General features: G+C 57.5%; 1 protein-coding gene across 1 annotated transcript; it reads left to right on the top strand.

Moving 5' to 3' along the window:
• Window positions 1-4,513: 4,513 nt before the first annotated feature.
• Window positions 4,514-12,254, top strand: LGALS12 (galectin 12). The gene is made up of 9 exons (XM_069470291.1): window positions 4,514-4,582; window positions 5,891-5,979; window positions 6,114-6,327; window positions 7,096-7,215; window positions 7,726-7,764; window positions 8,352-8,378; window positions 8,953-9,041; window positions 11,475-11,625; window positions 12,108-12,254. The coding sequence occupies exons 1-9, from the start codon at window positions 4,514-4,516 to the stop codon at window positions 12,252-12,254; spliced, it is 945 nt and encodes a 314-aa protein (XP_069326392.1).
• The last annotated feature ends 5,478 nt before the right edge of the window (window positions 12,255-17,732 follow it).

Raw genomic sequence — 17,732 nt, 5'->3', positions numbered from 1 at the left:
TCTAAAACAAAACATTTTGCTGAGAAGCATGGCATTGTTTCACTTGTTTGGCAAATGTTTTCAGCGTCTGGCTTATGGGAAGACAGGTGGATTCTCCCATCCGTCTCTGCGTTGGATCTGCTGCAAATGTTATTTTGGTTGAAGTATACGAAGAAAGTCTGGCCTCACACAGATATGTTGGAGGAAAAGGAAAGAGGATTTTTAACAGCTCTTTCAGATACTCTTTGAAATTTGAATTATTCTCCCTGGAAATTACACCAACACTTGACAAGTGGTAGTTTCTTAAAGGTTAGTTGCAATGTGGCATCTGAAACCATATCGGTGAACTTCTCATAATCTGTTATGTTACAATCCATTGATTTAAACTGTACGGCGATTGGATCTTTTAGCCATATGCAATCATGTCATGCATTAATTGTCTGGAAAATGCTGAGTCACGAGTTATGCAGCTCTTTGAAATGTTGACACGTTTCATTACAGTCGGCCCTTCACATCCGTAGGTTCCACATTCGAGGATTCAACTAAGCACGGATCAAAAATATTCAGGGAAAAAAAACCCAGTGCAAAAAAATACAATGGTAATAATAATACATATAAAAATACAATATAACAAGTATTTACATAGCATTTACTATTGTATTAGGTATTATAAGTTATCTAGAGATGATTTAACTTATATGGGAAGACTCACGTAGGTTATATGCAAATACTACACACTATTTTATGTCAGGGACTTGAGCATCTGAGAACTTCGGTACTGCGGGAGTCCAGAACCAGCCCCTCAAAGATACTGGGGGCTGACTGTATAGACTGTATCTGGCTGTAGATAAATCTGTCTACGTATCTATTTATCATATTTGTTTTTTTGTTTTCTTTTGAGACAGAGTCTCGCTCTGTTGCCCGGGCTAGAGTGCCATGGCGTCAGCCTAGCTCACAGCAACCTCAAACTCCTGGGCTCAAGCGATCCTCCTGCCTCAGCCTCCCAAGCAGCTGGGACTACAGGGATGCGCCACCATGCCCAGCTAATTTTTTCTGTATATATTTTCAGTTGTCCAGCTAATTTCTTTCTATTTCTTTTTTTTTTAGTAGAGACAGGGTCTCGCTCTTGCTCAGGCTGGTCTCGAACTCCCGAGCTCAAACAATCCTCCCACTTCAGCCTCCCAGAGTGCCAGGATTACAGGCATGAGCCACTGTGCCCAGCCTTATCACATTTGTTAATAGTACCAGTGATCTCATCAGAAAACTGAATATTGGGAGGCTGTTATGCTCAAGGTAGCAGATACATGTTTTTCAGAATTTTAATTTTTACTTGAAAGCCCAAATGGTATTACTGGCAACAATAATACCAGTTGTTTTCTTTGAAATAACAAACTCACTGTGTTCACTGGTCCGTCAGTCATTCTTTCACGTGAGAATGGAGAGGCACGGAATAAAGAGGCTAGTTCAGTTCTCAGCTCAGACAACTGCGCCGTGCCTTAGCCTGAGAAAATCACTGCACTTTGTCACACAGCAAAAGTGTCCCATATATACTTCCATAGAGTCACATGGACTATGAAAAAGGCATGTCCTCAACGGTCCTATTTAATACAATTAAGACTTTTTACTGTTTCATCAAGGATATTCCTAGATAAAGATGGCTTTTTAAAAATACTACAAAGGCGTGATGATGGCAAGGAACACGATGACTACTGCTGTTACCGTTTGTCACCCTGCCTGGGTTCGAGCTAAGCACCGGCAGCCTTAGGCATCATTGCTTTTGTACCATCAGTGAAGCTCTCAACACAGGTGCTCAAGAAGAAACCATGAGATTCAAAAAAGTCATTTGACGTTTTGAATATTTTAGCACTTTTGTTTCTCACCGGCCATTCCCACATAAAGACCTTCTCCAGTGGTCGCTGGGCACTAGCACTAGAGCAACACCAGGAGTCAGCAACGCTGCAGCCTTGTCCAAATGTGTGTGCAGGGACTATATTAACTCAGTTTTCATGTTTGCACCCAAATCTTTAATGTGATACGTTATTGTGTCATTGGAAAGTGGCAGTGCCAGGATTTCTGGTGTTGACTTGTCACCCAGCAGACATTCGGCAACGTCAACTGTTCACGGCAAGTGAGGCGCTGACATGAAGCGGAGCAGATCCTGATCAGCTGGAGAAGCCACTTGCTACTGCCCTGGAGACTGTGTATGTGACCCTCAGGCCCGTTCCCTTGACCCGGAGTGGCTGACCAGGGCACCCCCTGAAGCTCTCTGCATTGGAAGGAGCTCCCCTCGCCACTGTCTTTCAGAGACATCTCGAGTGAGGCTGCCACGCGCTAGCGGGCTCTGTCCAGCCTGCACATCTGTGAACCACTCGGCCTCGCTCCGCTGTGGTCAGCTGGTCATGTTGGATGGCCCCACCGTGCGACCAAAGGGCCCCCCTTGGCCAGAGCCTGGGCCAGGCCCTCCCAGGGGCCCATGAGCACCAGCCTAGACTCTAAGACCCAATCTCATCTGAAGTTGAGATCCCACCAGGACTCTGACACTCGTGACCCTTTCTATTTAGCAAAGGCCACTGCCCGACAGTCCTTGATTGAATCAGGACATCTGCCGTGTGGTCCGGGCACAATTATGTAAGTACCTCATGCTGACCGATTGTGCCACCGGAGCGCCGAGGCTCTCTTACATGACTCTCTCCTTCCCTGAGACGGGTGGGGAGGAGGGGCGGAGTGGGGGGCTCTGGCCCAAAGCTACAAAGTGGGAGACTTGGCAGTGGCGGGAAGAAACTGCAGGAGACTCTGACCCCAGCTTCCTTGGGAGCTGCCTTTGCTCAGTCCACAGGGCCCCATCCTGGGATTGCTTCCTCCTGGGCTGGCAGCTGCAGCCCCTGGGCAGGGAGAGGACACACTCTCTGCCCCTTCCCCTGCTGGCAGTGTCACTAACCGCAAGTTCACCCAACCGCACTGGATGGAGTGACATCCAGAGAGGGCAGGGACAGTAGCTGCTTCCGGGGCAAAGGTCTCCACCGACTTTATTCTCAGGCCCACACCCTCTTCCAGGACCTTCGTTGGTCCCCAACCAAGGCCACTTCCACAAGGACCAGAAGCACAGGCTCGTCTGCCAGCAGGAGGAAAATCTCGTGGTGACCCCGGCCCCATAAGCATCTACATCCCCTTCTTCAGAGATAGGATCAGGACCAGGACCTCACCATGGGGGGGCGGGGGAGGGGCGGCGTGGATGTGCCTCCATGGTGGTAGAGAGACACTTTCCCCGGGACCCCTTCCTGCTCTGTCCTGCGAGGGTTCAAAGCAGGCCTCGAGGTCCCTGTGCTCAGTGCAGTGGGGACAACGCTGCACAAGGCAGTGGACACGGGGAAGACACACGGAGCGGCTGGACAGAGCCCTGCCCGACACCGCAGGCCCAGCCGGCAGGGGGCGCTTGGCTCTGGCCGTGCTACCTCACCCAGGACCCTTCGCCCACCTTCCCTCCATGCAGGGAGCTGACTCTTCCTCAGGCCCCAGCACCTGACCCTTTGCCCAGCCTGGCCCGGCCAGGAATTCCCTGCTGCCAAGTCTGACCTGTGGTCAGATACTGGGGCCTCCCAACTGGGAGTAAAGTTGAGAGGTCGTGCTGCTTTTTAAAAGGAAAGCATTATTGGAATTTGCACAAGAACTGGAAGACTCTAGTAAAACGTAGGTGTCGGGGCCCACCCCCACCCCCACCCTCACGTGCAGGCCTCCCTGCAAGACACGCTGCTGTGGTCACCCTCCCAATACACAGATGAGCAACAGTGGCCCAGAGATGGGGAGTGACTTGTCCAAGGGCACACAGCACATTAGAGCAGAGGAGGAGCAAGAGTGCAGGTCTCCTTCCTGTGCAGCCACGAGCCCCGACACTGCCACTGCTGAGCCTAAGGGGCCTCCTCTCCCGGCGCTTTTCTCACTCCACCTTCCTGTGACCCCAGCCGGGTCCTGGGGTTTCCAGCTGATGCCGAAATAGAGACTCAGGGGACTGGAGAACTTGGGAAAGGAAGAAGAGTGGGGTAAGGGGCAGGGAAATGAGGGGAAGAGGTGAAATCCTTTTGTGGGAAGATGGGGGAGGAATGGGAAGCCGCCCATGGTCAGCTGGGGGCGGGGCTGCACCGACACCCCTTCCTCTCACCCAGTGAGGGCTCGAGCCCCAGGGGAGCCAGCCTCTGGCTTCCCTCTGCAATGGCCGCGTGCCTCAGACCCGGAGGGGCGAGTTAGTTGGTTGGAGAGTGGCAGCTCCCCAGCCTGGGACGCAGTTTCCGCTGGCAGCTCCAGATCAGCCAGAGCTCTGCTCTGCACCACCAGGGCTGGTGCTGGTGGGGCCCGGGGGTGGACCGCTGCCCCCAGGCCTGCTCCCAGTGGCTTAAGACCCTGCAGGGGCAGGTGAGACGAGCAGCAGGGAGAGCTGCCCCAGACGCTTGGGACCCTGGCTGGGGAAGGCGAGTCAGTCCCGTGGGGGCAGGGCTCCTGGAACCAGGAACTGCAGCCTAAGTTGGAGCTTCCACACCCCATGTCACTTGGAGAAAAGCTGGACCCGATTCCTGACAGCTTCATCCTGCAGCCACCAGTCTTCCACCCGGTGAGCCACTGCACTGTTCTGGAACCTCCTAGGTCTCTGGGCTCCTCCCTTCTGGCTGGGCCCAGACTCTAGGGTGGCGGGATGGAGAGGACCTCTGTCTGGGCCCTGCTTCCTCAACCCTGCCCTGGGCTCTGGAAGGCCCTCCTGAGCTGAGCACAGGCGCCGCCCTGCTAATTCCCACTTGGGTGTGAATGACTGCCGGCCCCCAGGGCCCTTGCATTTTGAAAGTGGTGATGCCTGGAGCACAGTGCTGTGCCCCTTCTGGGATGGGTGGGAGCCAGGAGGACCAGGGAGCGGGTAAGATCTTTGAGGGGACACTGATTACCTCAAGGGTAAGGGCAGCCTCATCTCCAGCCTGCGAAAGGGAGGGCCAGGTGGGAACCTCCAACTCAGGGAGGGCGGGGGCTTCCTCCTTCCCCCTCCTGCTCAGGTGGTGCCCAGGGCAAGGCTTTACAGAAGGCTGAACTCCCAGCAGACACCCGACCAATGAGCACTAATTATCATTTTCCCTTTACCTGCCGCACTGTTCACACTCATTCCACAAACTCCTATGCAGAGCCCCAGCTGTGCATGCAGACGGGAAAGGAGAGGCTTCACCTTTGAGGGGCTTGTGGGCTCCTGGTGAAAACAGCCGGCCAGTCCCTCGGAGCCAGGGCCAAGCTCTGGAAGCTCAGGGCAGGGGAGGAGCGATTCAGCCCCCAAGTGGATGATGCTTGGAGAAAGAGTCAGGGTGGGGGAGAGCAGAGGAACAGCCCAGAAGAGGCAGGGAGGTGTGCATGTGTGCGAGTGTTTTAGGAAACCCGGGCAGCTTCTCCCTGTGGGGGAAGATAAGGCCAGCAAGGCCACCGCTGGGCATCTCTCTGGGGTCCATACAGGGTCAGCTCCCAGCTCCCACCTGGTCCATCCCTCGCTTCCCAGTTCCTGGGCTCCAGCCATTAGCAGTCCTCGGGAAGCGGGGATACCAGGCTTCTGGGGTCCAGGGTGGCATCCATGGACAGCAAGCCTCGCTGGGGACACGGCGGCCCACTGTGCCTAGGAGCTGGGGAGGAAGCTGGCTGGGGCTCTGACAGGGGAGTGGGACTGAGTTTGGCTTCCCCGGTGTAAAGTGGCTTTGATGTATGACGTCCGGGAAGGGGGAGTCAGCGGAAGACACTATTTCAGAGAAAGCTGGTTTTTCCCTGTAAGGACGTTTTTCTGTCTGGGGAGGGAAAGTTGAGTTTTCTTCTTCCACGTCCCTCCCCACTCCCCTGACAAAGGGTCCCAGGCCCTTTCTCCAGCCCTGCACGGATGGGTTTCTCCCCTGTTCAGGTGGTTCCTTATGTCACAACGATTTTTGGCGGCCTGCACACAGGCAAGATGGTCGTGCTGCAGGGAGGGGTCCCTCTAGGCGCACGCAGGTAAGGGGGTGGCCCGGTGGGGGGGGGGTGCTGGGCTCAGCCCTAGAGACATCGAGCTCGGGGCTCCTCTTTGCCCTCGGGGGTCTGCGGGTCTCTGACCCGGGCTGCACTTTGCGAGCCTCCCCTCCCGCCAGGTTTCAGGTGGACTTCCAGTGCGGCTGCAGCCTGTGTCCGCGGCCAGATATCGCCATGCACTTCAACCCTCGCTTCCACACCTCCAAGCCCCACGTCGTCTGCAACACCCTGCACGGTGGACGCTGGCAAAGGGAGGCCCGGTGGCCCCACCTGCCCCTGCAGAAAGGGGACAGCTTCCTCATCCTCTTCCTCTTTGGGAATGAGGACGTGAAGGTGAGTGGAAGGGGCCGGCATGGGGTGGTCTGGAACTTGTGTCCTTCCACCCTTCCTGGTTCCCCTGTCACTGTGTTGAGTGGCACTGGGGGACGGGGGGCTGCCCTGGGCCCACATGGCAGCAAGAAAGCTCTATGGTGCCTGACCCCAAAGAGGGCACCGCTGCCATGGTCGTGGGCAGCACTCGGGGAGCACCTGCTGTGTGCCAGGCGCTGTTCCAAGCTCGTTAAGTCCGTCAGCTCACTGAATCCTCATGGCAGCCCACAAGGTAGGTGCTTTCATTATCCTCATCGTACATCCAACCGGGCAGGGGCTGGGGAGACAGAACCTCGACCTCAAGGCTTTGACCTCTGATGTGGACTCCTGCCAGGAGGATGATGGGAACTTCAGACTTCTCCAGGGGACAGGGCAGCTGGCAGGAGGGGACTTACGGGGTACATGTTATCACACAGCTCTTGAGCCTCAGTGCCCTCACCTGGACGGGATGCTGGTGATGCCACAGGTGTGCTGAGAGGCCACAGGAGAGCCGTGGGAAGTGCTTGTCAGGGTAGGGAGGGGCGCTGACGGTGCCTCGGTCCCAAGGCCAGCTCTGCAGCCTCGGGTAGGTTACCTAAGCTCCCCGAGTCTCGGCAAAGTGTACCTACCTGGTAGAATTGGTGTTAAGTTAAATGAGGAAAATCCAGGTAAAAGTGCTTAGTGACACCTGGGACGTTATTATGAGCTTGATGGCCATTAGCTGCTGCTGAGCCAGACCCTGTCCCTCTCCAGGTGAGTGTGAACGGACACCACTTTCTCCACTACCGCTACCGGCTCCCGCTGTCTCGTGTGGACACCCTGGGCATATTTGGTGACATTGTGGTGGAGGCTGTTGGATTCCTGAACATCAACGTAAGTTTCCGTGGGGCCAAGGCCGCTGATTTCCACTGACCCTTGGACAGGTGTGGGACCCGTCCCACAGCTCAGAGCGAGAGACAGAGGGGGCCCTGGGCCCCAGTAACAGCCCGGGGGCAGAGAATCCACAGTGTCAGGTGTGGGTGGGGTGAGGGGGAAGGGAGGCAGAAAGGGCCCCGGAGCCACGGGCGGGAGTCTGCCCCCGGTGCAGCCGGCTACACTGAGAACAACGGCCAGGAGGCGAACGTCTTGCCCAGTAGGGCCAAACAGGCTGCAGCGGCTGTCTCATTCCCACTGATGAGCTTATCCAACATACAGATTTCGGGGACCCGCCTCCACAGATTCTGATTCAGTAAGCCTGAGGGGGGGGCCTAAGAATTGGTGTGTCCAAAATGCCAGGTTTGGGAACCACCGACCAGCCACGTGGGAGGCCTGAGGCCCTCCCAGGCACAGGTGCGGGGCCTTGCAGGGGCCCTGACTGCTCTTCTGTTTTCTCCTCCTGAACAGCCGTTTGTGGAAGGCAGCAGAGAGTACCCCGCTGGGCACGTGAGTCTCCGGGGAGAGGGGCGACAGCCGCACTGGCCGACAGGCCAGTCCTCCCTCACCCAGCGCGCCCGGCCCCGCCAGGCCGCTGCTCCATTGCTCAAGGCCGGGCTGCCCTCGCCTCGCTGCTGCGGCTGCCGCGGCTCCGGCTGTCTCTGCTTGGGTCCCGGGAGGGTCTGGAGTTGGCGCTCCCAGCCGCTCTCCGGGGCCAGCTTGGGAAGACAGACGGGGGTGGCTGGCTGCCTGCAGGGGCAGGGACCCCGTATTCCTATCAGGAGGTGCCTTTCAGTTGGAGCTTTCGATTCTCAGAGCAACCCTGCGAGGTGGCTGGGGGTGGCCTTGCGGGACAGAAGGGGAGCTGAGGCCCACGTACTTGCCAAGGCCACACTGAGTGAATGTCCAGTGCTTCCCCCTTATTCTGGAGCTGGTGGACCTCTGAATTCAAGAGGACCCCTTGGGGCCCCAGTGACTCACCTGCTGCAAGAGAGAGACAAGCCCCAAATCTCCCCAACTTGTGAGAATAAGAGCGAGAGTTTCCCTCTCACTGAGCAAACGCGCATGGCCTGTGTCCCCCTCTCTTTCCCTGACAGCCTTTCCTGCTGAGGAGCCCCAGGCTGGTGAGTGAGCCTCCCTCCCTCTTCCCCTGGAGGTGCAGCCCCTGGCCTGCACCCTGGGGCCGGAAGCCCCCCTGGTGGGAAACGCCCTCAGTGGGACTCCCCTTCCTCTATAGACAGCTGCAGGCTGTGGGCGGCCGGCAGCTCCAGGCTGAAGCTCCAGCTTCACTTTCCCTTTCTCCTTTCATTCTGCAAACCGTTATTTGGTGCCAGCCTCTCGGGATAGAGGCACGAGCCAGTCCCAGCCCTCCAGGTGCTCACAGGCTGGCGTGGGAACGGCCGCTGAGTGGCTGTCACAGTTCAGGCTGCAGCGAGGGGAGAAGGACGTGGTGCTCATCGGGGCACAGGGAGGCACTGAGCTCAGCCTGGAGGGGCCAGGGGAAGCTTCCGGCAGGAGCAGAGCACAGGGGGCCCTGGCCTGTGCTAGGCGTCTAATAAATGCGCAGAGCTGAGTCTCCTGGCTGCGGGCCTGGGGGCAGAAACGCGCCTGCCCCAGTGCTCCCCTGGCCCCGGGGGCAGGTGGCCCTCCCTGAGCCCCCGTGAGTGGCCTTGTCGGTCATCTCCCCCGTTTCTCCAGGAGGTGCCCTGCTCACGTGCTCTTCCCCGGGGTCTCTGGCCCGGGCAGGTCATCGTGGTGCGGGGGCTGGTCCTGCAGGAGCCAAAGGAGTAAGTATCCAGCTTCCAGGGGGAGGGGAGGGAGCAGAACCTCCCTGCTGGGCACGTGCTCATAAAACACCACCGCTTTTACTCTCCCAGCACCCCGCTTATCTCCCTCCCACAGATAAGGAGACAGAAGGGCAGAAGGGAGCAGTGAGTTGCCCAAGGCCGCAGAGCCCATGAGAGTCAGGCTGGAATTGGGACCAGCAGCCCCACTTCTGGGAGCACCTTCCCTGCTGGCACATCTGGTCAGGCCAACTCGCGCCTCGCCACAGGGCCCAGGAAAGGGGCCCAGAAAGGCCCTTTGCAGTGCAGGCGGAGGCCCAGCCAGGATGTCGGTCCTTGGAAGCCGGGACCTGGAGGGACATAGTTGCTAAGTGAACACTGCCTCTCGCCTCCTGCAGGGGGCGCTCAAACCCAGCCCTGTGGCTCCAGCGCAGCCGGACCCGGCTGGCCTTGATGCATCGGGTTTTATGACTTTGGCCTCTGCTTACAACACTTATTACCCATGCACCCTTAGGGCAGTTACTTTTCCTCTCTGTGCCTCAGTTTCCTTCTCTGTAAGAAGGGGATAATAACAGCTCCGGCTGCAGGGGTGGTGCTCAGGAGAGCACCCGGCATGCAGTAAGAGCTCAACTATGGCTGCCGTCAGAGGTGTCTCAGTGGACGCAGGGGAGGGCAGGGAAGGGGCCCACCCTGTGTTTTCCCTGCTTTATTTTGCTTTTATTTTCTAAGTCACTGACCTCACTAGACCCTGGCGCTGTGTGCTCCTGACCACGCCTGCGAGTTCCGGGGCAGGCATGACCCACAGACAGGATGGCACGGGCCTCCAGAGACAGGCGCGACAGGGCTGCATTCCTGGTTTTGCCTCTTATAAGCTGTGTGGTCTTGGGAAGGTCACTAAACCTCCCTGAGTCCGAGTTTCCCTATTGGAAAAAGGAGGAATAGAATCCCAACCCCACAGGGAAAACGGAAAGGTGCTCGTTGGTAGAATGAACACTTCCTTCCGCCAAACGTGGGTCATCGCCTAGCTCAAAGTCACAAGGTCATTATTGACATGCATGTGTCCTCAGAAACCAGCATGGTCACATATATAGTGAGGCACCCCGCTGGGAAAGTGGGGAAGTGGAAGGAACATTTCCGTAGACGCAGTCGAGCCAGATCTTCCTCCAGCAGTTCTGAGGCCAGTGGGACAACACAGCCTGTCTGGGGTCGGGGGATGGCACAGCGGGTCGGGGCTGGACCTGGACCTGACCAGCTCCTGGCCACAGTGGGGCTGGAGGCTCCATGCCATCCATGCTCCAGGGTCCTGGCCTTCCAAGCTCCTTCCCAAAGCTGGAGAGGATCCTCCACAAGTCCCCAAAAGGCCAGCCCAGCACAGGCTTCCCCCCACCTTGCCCTGCCATCTGCACCGTGCGTCTCCTACGCCCAACGGCTTCCTGCTGAGGAGTCGGTCCACAGCCGCCGCAGGGCAGAGCTTCAAAGAAGGACACCTTGGAAGCTCCCAAGACGTGAAAAAGAATCAGGCTGCCCTATCGGAGAGGCAGGTGCCAGGCAGTAGAAAGAGCCCCCGGACTGGAGTCGTGAGTCCTAGTTCATGTCCCTGCCTGAGGCCCCACAGCTATTGCTGGTAACAGAGCAAGTCCCTCAACTTCTTGTTCTCATGAGTTTAGTGGGCTGCAAACCTCACGGCACAGAACGTGTGTGAGGATCGGGGAAGGCAGCCCTAGCGTCCGCAAATCACCTCTGCGTCCTGGGAATTGCGAGCATTCACGCACTTGTCCCCGGGTGCGTGCGGCCCTATGAGACACACACTGCATCACAGAGTGATGCTTGTAAAACTGTAGTTCCATCTGAGAGCTTCCCGTGTGCCAGCTGCTGTCCTGAGCACTTGACATGTATTAGCTCATTTAATTCCCACAACCCCACAGGCAGGGACAGTGTGGCTATTATCCCCACAGCACAGAGGAGGACACTGAGGCATGGAGAGATCAAGGGACTTGACCAAGGTCACGGACTAGAAAGTAGCAGAGCCAGAGTTGAACCTGGGCAGCCTGGCCCTACCACTAAGCTGTTTGCAAAACTTTTAAGGCGGGACCTGGCACAGAGTTAGCATTCAACAAGTGTTAGCTGCTACTATGTCCCCACCTCCAGGAGGGGAAACCGAGGCTCAGGCTAGATCAGTCCCTCCCCACCCTCCCATGGTCCTCCATCAGCAGATGGCAACTCAGGGATTCAACCTTAGGTTCATCTGAAAGCAAAGTGGACGTTTCCACTACTCTGAGCTGTGCTGTGTCCAAGCGTCCAGCCCTGAGCCTGTCCTGGGCCCTAAGCACTCGTTTCTGGAGGCAGAATCCTCCCGCCACTGCCGCCTCCATCCTGAGCAACCGCCTCAGGGCAGCGGCAGCTGGTCCCTCCTCCCTCCTCCTTCTGCCTCTGCAGCTTCACTCTGAGCCTGAGGGACGAGGCCGCCCACTCTCCCGTGACACTCAGGGCTTCCTTCGCAGACAGGACTCTGGCCTGGATCTCCCCATGGGGACGGAAGAAACTGATCTCGGCCCCCTTCCTCTTTCACCCCCAGCGATTCTTCGAGGTGGGTCAGAGCCAGCGGCCACGTCCCTCCAGGATGTTGGCAGAGCTGAATTCCCAGAATGATCTGGGAGACTGTGGGCGGATGCTCGTGGGGGTAGGGTAAGACATTCTGGGGCAGAGAGAAGCCCCTGCAGAGGTCCTCAACCCTCCACGCTGATGCCAGAACTCGGATTAATTAATGCGGGTGGGACCCCAGCATCGGCTTTATTAAAACGGCCCCCTAATGATGGCAATGTGCGGGACCACCTCTCGGCAGGAAGCAACCCCAGCTACAGCTGGTGACACTGAGGCCCAGTCCAGGCCCAGTTGAAGGCTGCAATGGGCCAGTGACAAGCGGGACCCCATCCTGTTCGCTCCAGCCCTGGGTGGCCCCGGGGTCCAGTCTCTGTGTCCTCTGAGGGAGGAGGGTCTCGCAGGGTAGAGCATCAGGACAATGAAGCAGGGCCTGCCTGGAAGCCGCCACCCACTCGTGCCCCTTCCCAGGTGCTGCTCCTGTGCCAGGAGGGAGGGCTAAAGCTGGCGCTCAATGGGCAGGGGCTGGGGGCCACCACCCTGGGCCGGCAGGCCCTGGAGCGGCTGCGGGACCTCCGCATCAGTGGAAGCGTCCAGCTGTACTGTGTCCAGTACTGAGGGGACCCAGGCCAGAGAAGAGGAAGACCAGCCAAGGCCCAGGGCCCCACGGTCCAGCTCCCGCTCTCCCTTCCCCATTAAACTGTCCACCTGTCACCACCGCATCCGGCCTGGCTCCTGGGGTCACGAGCCTGAGTCTGCAGGGGCTCTGGGCGGCAGCGGAGGGAAGGCACGAGGCCTGAGGCTCCTCCGGCGCTGCCCCTGCCTCGCCCGGGAGCTGGGATTTGGCTCCATCTGCCTTCAGGGCCCACTGTGCTCACGGAAGCAGGTTTTGAAGCCCAACAAAGATACTCCAAATACAGTGGCTTAAAGAATTCGATGCTTATTTCATCCTCACCTAGCAACTCTGCAGAAAATGGTCTAGGTCAGTGGGGCAGCTCTGCTCCCGGGGACATTCAGGTCTGTCCTAGCTGTCACCCCACCACCCCCAGGGCATCGTTCACTGTCAGCCACGTCCCCGTCTACACTCGCCTTTCATCAGCAGGCACTCGGTCTCACGGTCACGCTACCTGCAAGGGAGGCTGCAGTGTTCTCCGCGACAGCCCTGCTCCCAGACACAATGCCATGACTATAAAAGAGAGGGAGAATGAATCTGTGTGGACAGCCAGAGTCTCGGAGACAGTAGATGCTGTTAATACCCTCATTTCATAAAACAGGACACTGAGGCTCTGAGTGGCTAAGTCATTTGCCAAGATCACCAGAGTACGTGATGGTGCCAGGATTAGAACCCAGGGATTCGGCCTGCAGAGCGTGTGGCTCTTAACCACAGTGCCATGGTGCACTAGCGCTTCCCGGCACGGGGCCCATGGGAGCCGGGCGTGGGGGAAATCAAAGAAACTTGCACACTGAGAAGTACAGACAAGGAAAAGAGGGAACACCACCAAGGAAAGAAAAAGGTCAAATCATAAATAAGAATTTAATAATTATTATATATTAGGTATAATTGCATATAATGTATACACCATATAAAACATATGTATAGATACTTGCCTGGATCTCCCCGCCCGGATCTCCCCGCCAGCGTTGTGGGAGGAGCGACTGTGAAACCCGCAGCTCAGGCTTGAACACAGCTTCCAGTGTCCGCCCCCCCTCCATGTCGTTATCAAGAGGACCCCGCGATGCGGGCCACGCGGGGGCAGGAGGGCCCTGCGATGCAGGCCGCGCGGGGCCACCTGCCCCATTTTCCTGGTGGAGGAAACAGTCTCAGAGGGTGAGCTGGTGTGAAGAAGGTCTCTCAGCAGGCCAGGGTCACTGTGAGAACCCGACTGGCTGCGTGGCCTTTCAGAACTACGGGTCCCCCACCCGCGTCCCACTCTGATGTCGCTCTGGAATGTTTCTCCAGACTGAGAGGTGCCCTTCAGCTATGGGACGTGCCTGGGTTCACTCCTGACGTGATGCTGGACAAGTTGGACAAGTTGCCTCAACTCTGTGAGCCCAGGTCCCCACGTGCAGACGGGGGACCCGGATGGGGGACCCATCAGGCTCGCTGTCGGGACATAAAGAGCTAAGCCCTTTGAAATGCTGGGTGCTGCAGTGTTAATATGACAATGCTATTAATACTCTAGTATTGATACTGTGGTAATAACATGGAGTATTGATATGAGAAATGCCATGGCAGCTCCACTGATGGGTCCCCACACCCTACCTGTGACTATCCCTCAGTCACTGCTGCCAGAAACTGTAGCCTTGTCCTCATTTCCCCTTCCTCAGCTCCCCTGTGCAGGCTGACCCTCCCATGACCCCAGAGCTCTCACCTGCAATCCATGTCCCCAATCTGCCTAGTTGTTCCCACTGTCACCACCTAGTGGGGGCATTAAACAGCTCTGTGCTGGGCACCCATATCCCTGTGCAGTTCCCCAACCCTGACTGTGTCCTTACAGAAATCAGTGTCACTGACGCAGGAGAGTGACACCCAGTGCTGGGAGCCACTTTAAGTCCAAGTGGGTCCTTGGATTCCCACAAGAAAGAACTCAGGAGCCAGCTGCCAGCGTAAAATGAAAGTGATATTGTTAGGATCGGAGCCCAGAGGGAGACACACGAAGCCTCATGTGTAGCAAAATGCTGTTTATTTTGAACAGCTGGGTGCAGCTGGGCGGAGGCTGAAATAGGTGTCCACATGAGAAAAGGGAAGAGCCTTGGGTTTTATACCAGGTTTTTCTGGGACGAGTAAATAAATTCTTTTCAAACAACCAGGAGGGATAAGGGTCCTGATCAGGAGGGATAAGGAAACTAAGTTCCTCTCTTGCATTTTGCTCCCTTATCTTCCTAGGGTCTGGCAAAGGCTACCTGCCCAGTACCCCCCTAGGAAGGGGAGAGCGGTGGGTTTCATAGGAGGTTTGGACAGAAGCAGTGTCTGCCAGGTCCCGGCTCACCACCAGGGCGCCCTCTGACTATGGGGGTGGTGGTGGAGGGAGGAGTCACAGCCTTTTCATCCCCCTGTCAGCAGGTGACTTGGAACATCATGATTCTGGTCCACAAGGACAGTGACTTTATCACCATCATTATCATGAATCCCCAGGGTGGGGAACTTTTTCTGGAAAAGGACGGATAGGAAATATTTTAGGCGCTGCAGGCTGCGTGGGAAGCTTAGCACTTTCAGCCCCATCCCCACACATCCTCCAGAAAGGGCAGAGGGGCTGGAGACAGCGTTGATAAGTCAGGCCTATGTCAGGAAGCCTCCAGAAAAGCCCTGAACTACAGGGTTCACAGAGCTTCTGGGCTGCTGAGCAGGTGGGGGGTGGGAGTACCTGGAGAAGGCAGGGCAGCCCGCAGCCTTCCGCACCCCTGGCCCTGTGCGTCTCGGCCGTCTGCTGCTCACTGCACCCTCGGTCGTGTGCTTTATCACAGACCAGGACTCGGAAGGAAACCCCTTTCCTGAGTTCCGGGACCACCAGAGGAGGGGTGTGGGAAGCCCTGATTTATGGCCGGTTGGTCAGGAGATCCACGGACCCAGACTTGTCACTGGCATTTGAAGTAAGGACAGTGTTGTGGGACTCAACCTTTAACCTGTGGGATCTGATGCCAATGCAGGGAGAGAGTGGCTGAATTGAATGGAATCCTAGGTCACCCAGGTGGCGTCCACCAGAACGCTGGTGACGGTGGGAAAACCCGCACACATTTTGGTGAGCAGGACTCTGAGTGTGCGAGCAGGAAAGCAGTGTGGCTTTCCCGCCTGTTGCAGAGCCTCAGACAGCTTCCACAGGGGGGGTGGCTGGAACTTGCAGGGCCGGCTCAGCAGCCAGGAGGCAGCAGGGCTCGTCAGGAGGATCCCTGATTGCAGGACGTGAGCCTGGGACCCAGGGCTCATTGGTGTGAACACTGCGGCACAGCCATGACATGACCAGCACGATGGGACTCACAGCAGCTCCTCCAAGACACCAGCTTGAGGGCAGCACCACGTTGGAGGCGCAGAGGAGAAAGAGCTGCTCCCCAGGAGGAGGAGAAAGAGGAGGAGGAGGAGGAGGAGGCGGCGGCGGCGGCGGCGGCGGCGGCAGCGGGGGTCTCTGGGGCAGCCAGAGCACGGCCAGAACACAGCGTCTGAGAGACGCAGTGGTTTGCTGGGTCCAATCCTGTGATGGCCAGTAAGACAAGGTCAGAGACAGAAGCTCTGGGCTTGGGGACAGCACGTGGGGGACTCTGGGGAGAGCAGCACCGTCAGTGAGGGGGTTTGGGGGAGAAAGCCAGTTGACAGTGCTGGGCGCTGCGGAAGTAGAGACGGTGCCTCCTGCCCTTTCTGCCACGGGGCTCTGCCTCGGCAGGGATCCTGGACTGGGCGTCTGGTTTCTGGTTCTGGTCCTGGCTGTGCCCCAGCTGGGCCGATGGCCTTGGGCAAATGTCCAACTTCCCTACTCTGTGTTTTCATCTGCCCAATAGCTGGGTGAGCCCAGACCTGCAAGGCCTCTTCCAGCTTTTATGTTCATTGCTCTGGGGGCCGGGAGTGAACGGGCCCTGCGGGTGACGGCTTGTGGGAGGGTGCAGAGCACACCCACAGGGGGCAGTGAGCTGTCACCCCAGGATGGCATGAGGTCTGCTCTGGGCCGAGGGGCCTAGAACACAGGACTGATAGGACATGTGGCAGGGTGGTAATGGGACTATGTTCCCACTAGCTCCGTGGCGATTTCGGCAGGGCAGGTGGCAGGTGGCAGGTGGCAGGTGCCCCCTATGTGGAGAAGCACCAGGTGTATGAGAAAGTGCTTCCCCTGGGATGACTCACGCTGCAGGAGGTGAGTGATGTCCCCGGGGCCCGAGTTAACTCAAAGGCAGGAGACATCAGGAAGGAGGCTGTGGGAACAGCGTGGAGGCTCAGAGTGAGGACGGAAGTGCTGCAGAATGAGGGGTCTAACGGGACGGGGCCGTGGGAAGGTTCATGTCAGGTGTCAGCTTGACTGGAGGAAGGAACACCCAGAAACCTGGCGAAGCAGCATTGCTGGGTGTGCACGTGAGGGTGTGTCCTGAGGAGAGGACAGTGTGAGTGCCAGGGAGGTGGGGGAGAAGATCCGCCCTCAGTGTGGACGGGACCACCCAATCCCCCGGGGGTGTGGAGAGGACACAGAGAAATGCAAGTGTGCCGATGCCCTTGCTGGAGCTGGGACACACTCTTCCTCCCTTGTCCTTGGACAACAACGCCAGCCTCCGCAGCCTTTGGACTCCAGGGCCCACACTAGCAATCACCTGGGTCCTCAGGCTTTGGCCGCAGACTGAGGGACAGGACGGGCTTCCCTGGTTCTGAGCCAGCGCACATGGCCTGAGCCGTGCTGCCAGCATGCCAGGGTCTCCGGCTTGCAGATGGCCTGTCCTGGGACTCGTCAGCCTCCCTCACCATGTGAGCCCGTCCCCTCCTATACGTCCCTCTCCTCTCTCTCTACCTGTCCATGTCCCCACCTGCCCAGCCTGTTGCTCTGTGTCTCTGCAGAGCCCCTACTCGCACAGGCAGTGAGAGGCGCCAATAAGGAGGGAGTGGAGAGAGGGGCAGACTGGCTCTGCCCACCCAGCCCCCAGAGGATGGTCCACACAGGTCAGCCTGCCCAGGGAGCCCGACGTGCTCACATCTGGCCACAAACAGGCACGTGCGGGGCTGCTCCAGAACCGGAATATCACACGTCCCGTGTCCCATTTGTCAAACCCATTTTGATCGTGAGTGATTCCTAGGCCCTGTCTAGTTCTAGCAGATGAAAAGCCACCTGAGGCCATGGAAACTCAGCTCTTCCTGAGCGGGTGACGGGCTTTAGAGGACCCTGGTCAGAGAAGCTGCAGGTACAGGAGGGGACAGACCTGTGACTACAAGCCTTTGGGAAGAGACTTCCGAGATCAACTCAGAGGCCAACAATATTTGTAAGACTAAAATCATGTTGTGTATTTATTAACAACAACAAAAAAAAAACCCAGCAAATAAAAACTGAAGACACCCTCGCCGTGCTTCTGCACCTCAGGAAAGCTTGACACACCAGGACGTTAAAGATGATGCTGTAACCTGTCACA

This window comes from Eulemur rufifrons, chromosome 6 (assembly GCF_041146395.1).
Source record: "Eulemur rufifrons isolate Redbay chromosome 6, OSU_ERuf_1, whole genome shotgun sequence".
NCBI lineage: Eukaryota > Metazoa > Chordata > Mammalia > Primates > Lemuridae > Eulemur > Eulemur rufifrons.
Note: the sequence above shows the minus strand (reverse complement) of the source record. Positions and strands in the feature narration are given on the sequence as shown.

Coding starts and splice junctions, on each gene's coding strand:
- LGALS12 (XM_069470291.1), top strand. CDS start 4,514: ATGTCACTTGGAGAAAAGCTGGACCCGATTCCTGACAGCTTCATCCTG. Junction 5,980..6,113: donor GTCCCTCTAGGCGCACGCAG/GTAAGGGGGTGG, acceptor CCCTCCCGCCAG/GTTTCAGGTGGACTTCCAGT. Junction 8,379..8,952: donor TGCTGAGGAGCCCCAGGCTG/GTGAGTGAGCCT, acceptor CCGTTTCTCCAG/GAGGTGCCCTGCTCACGTGC.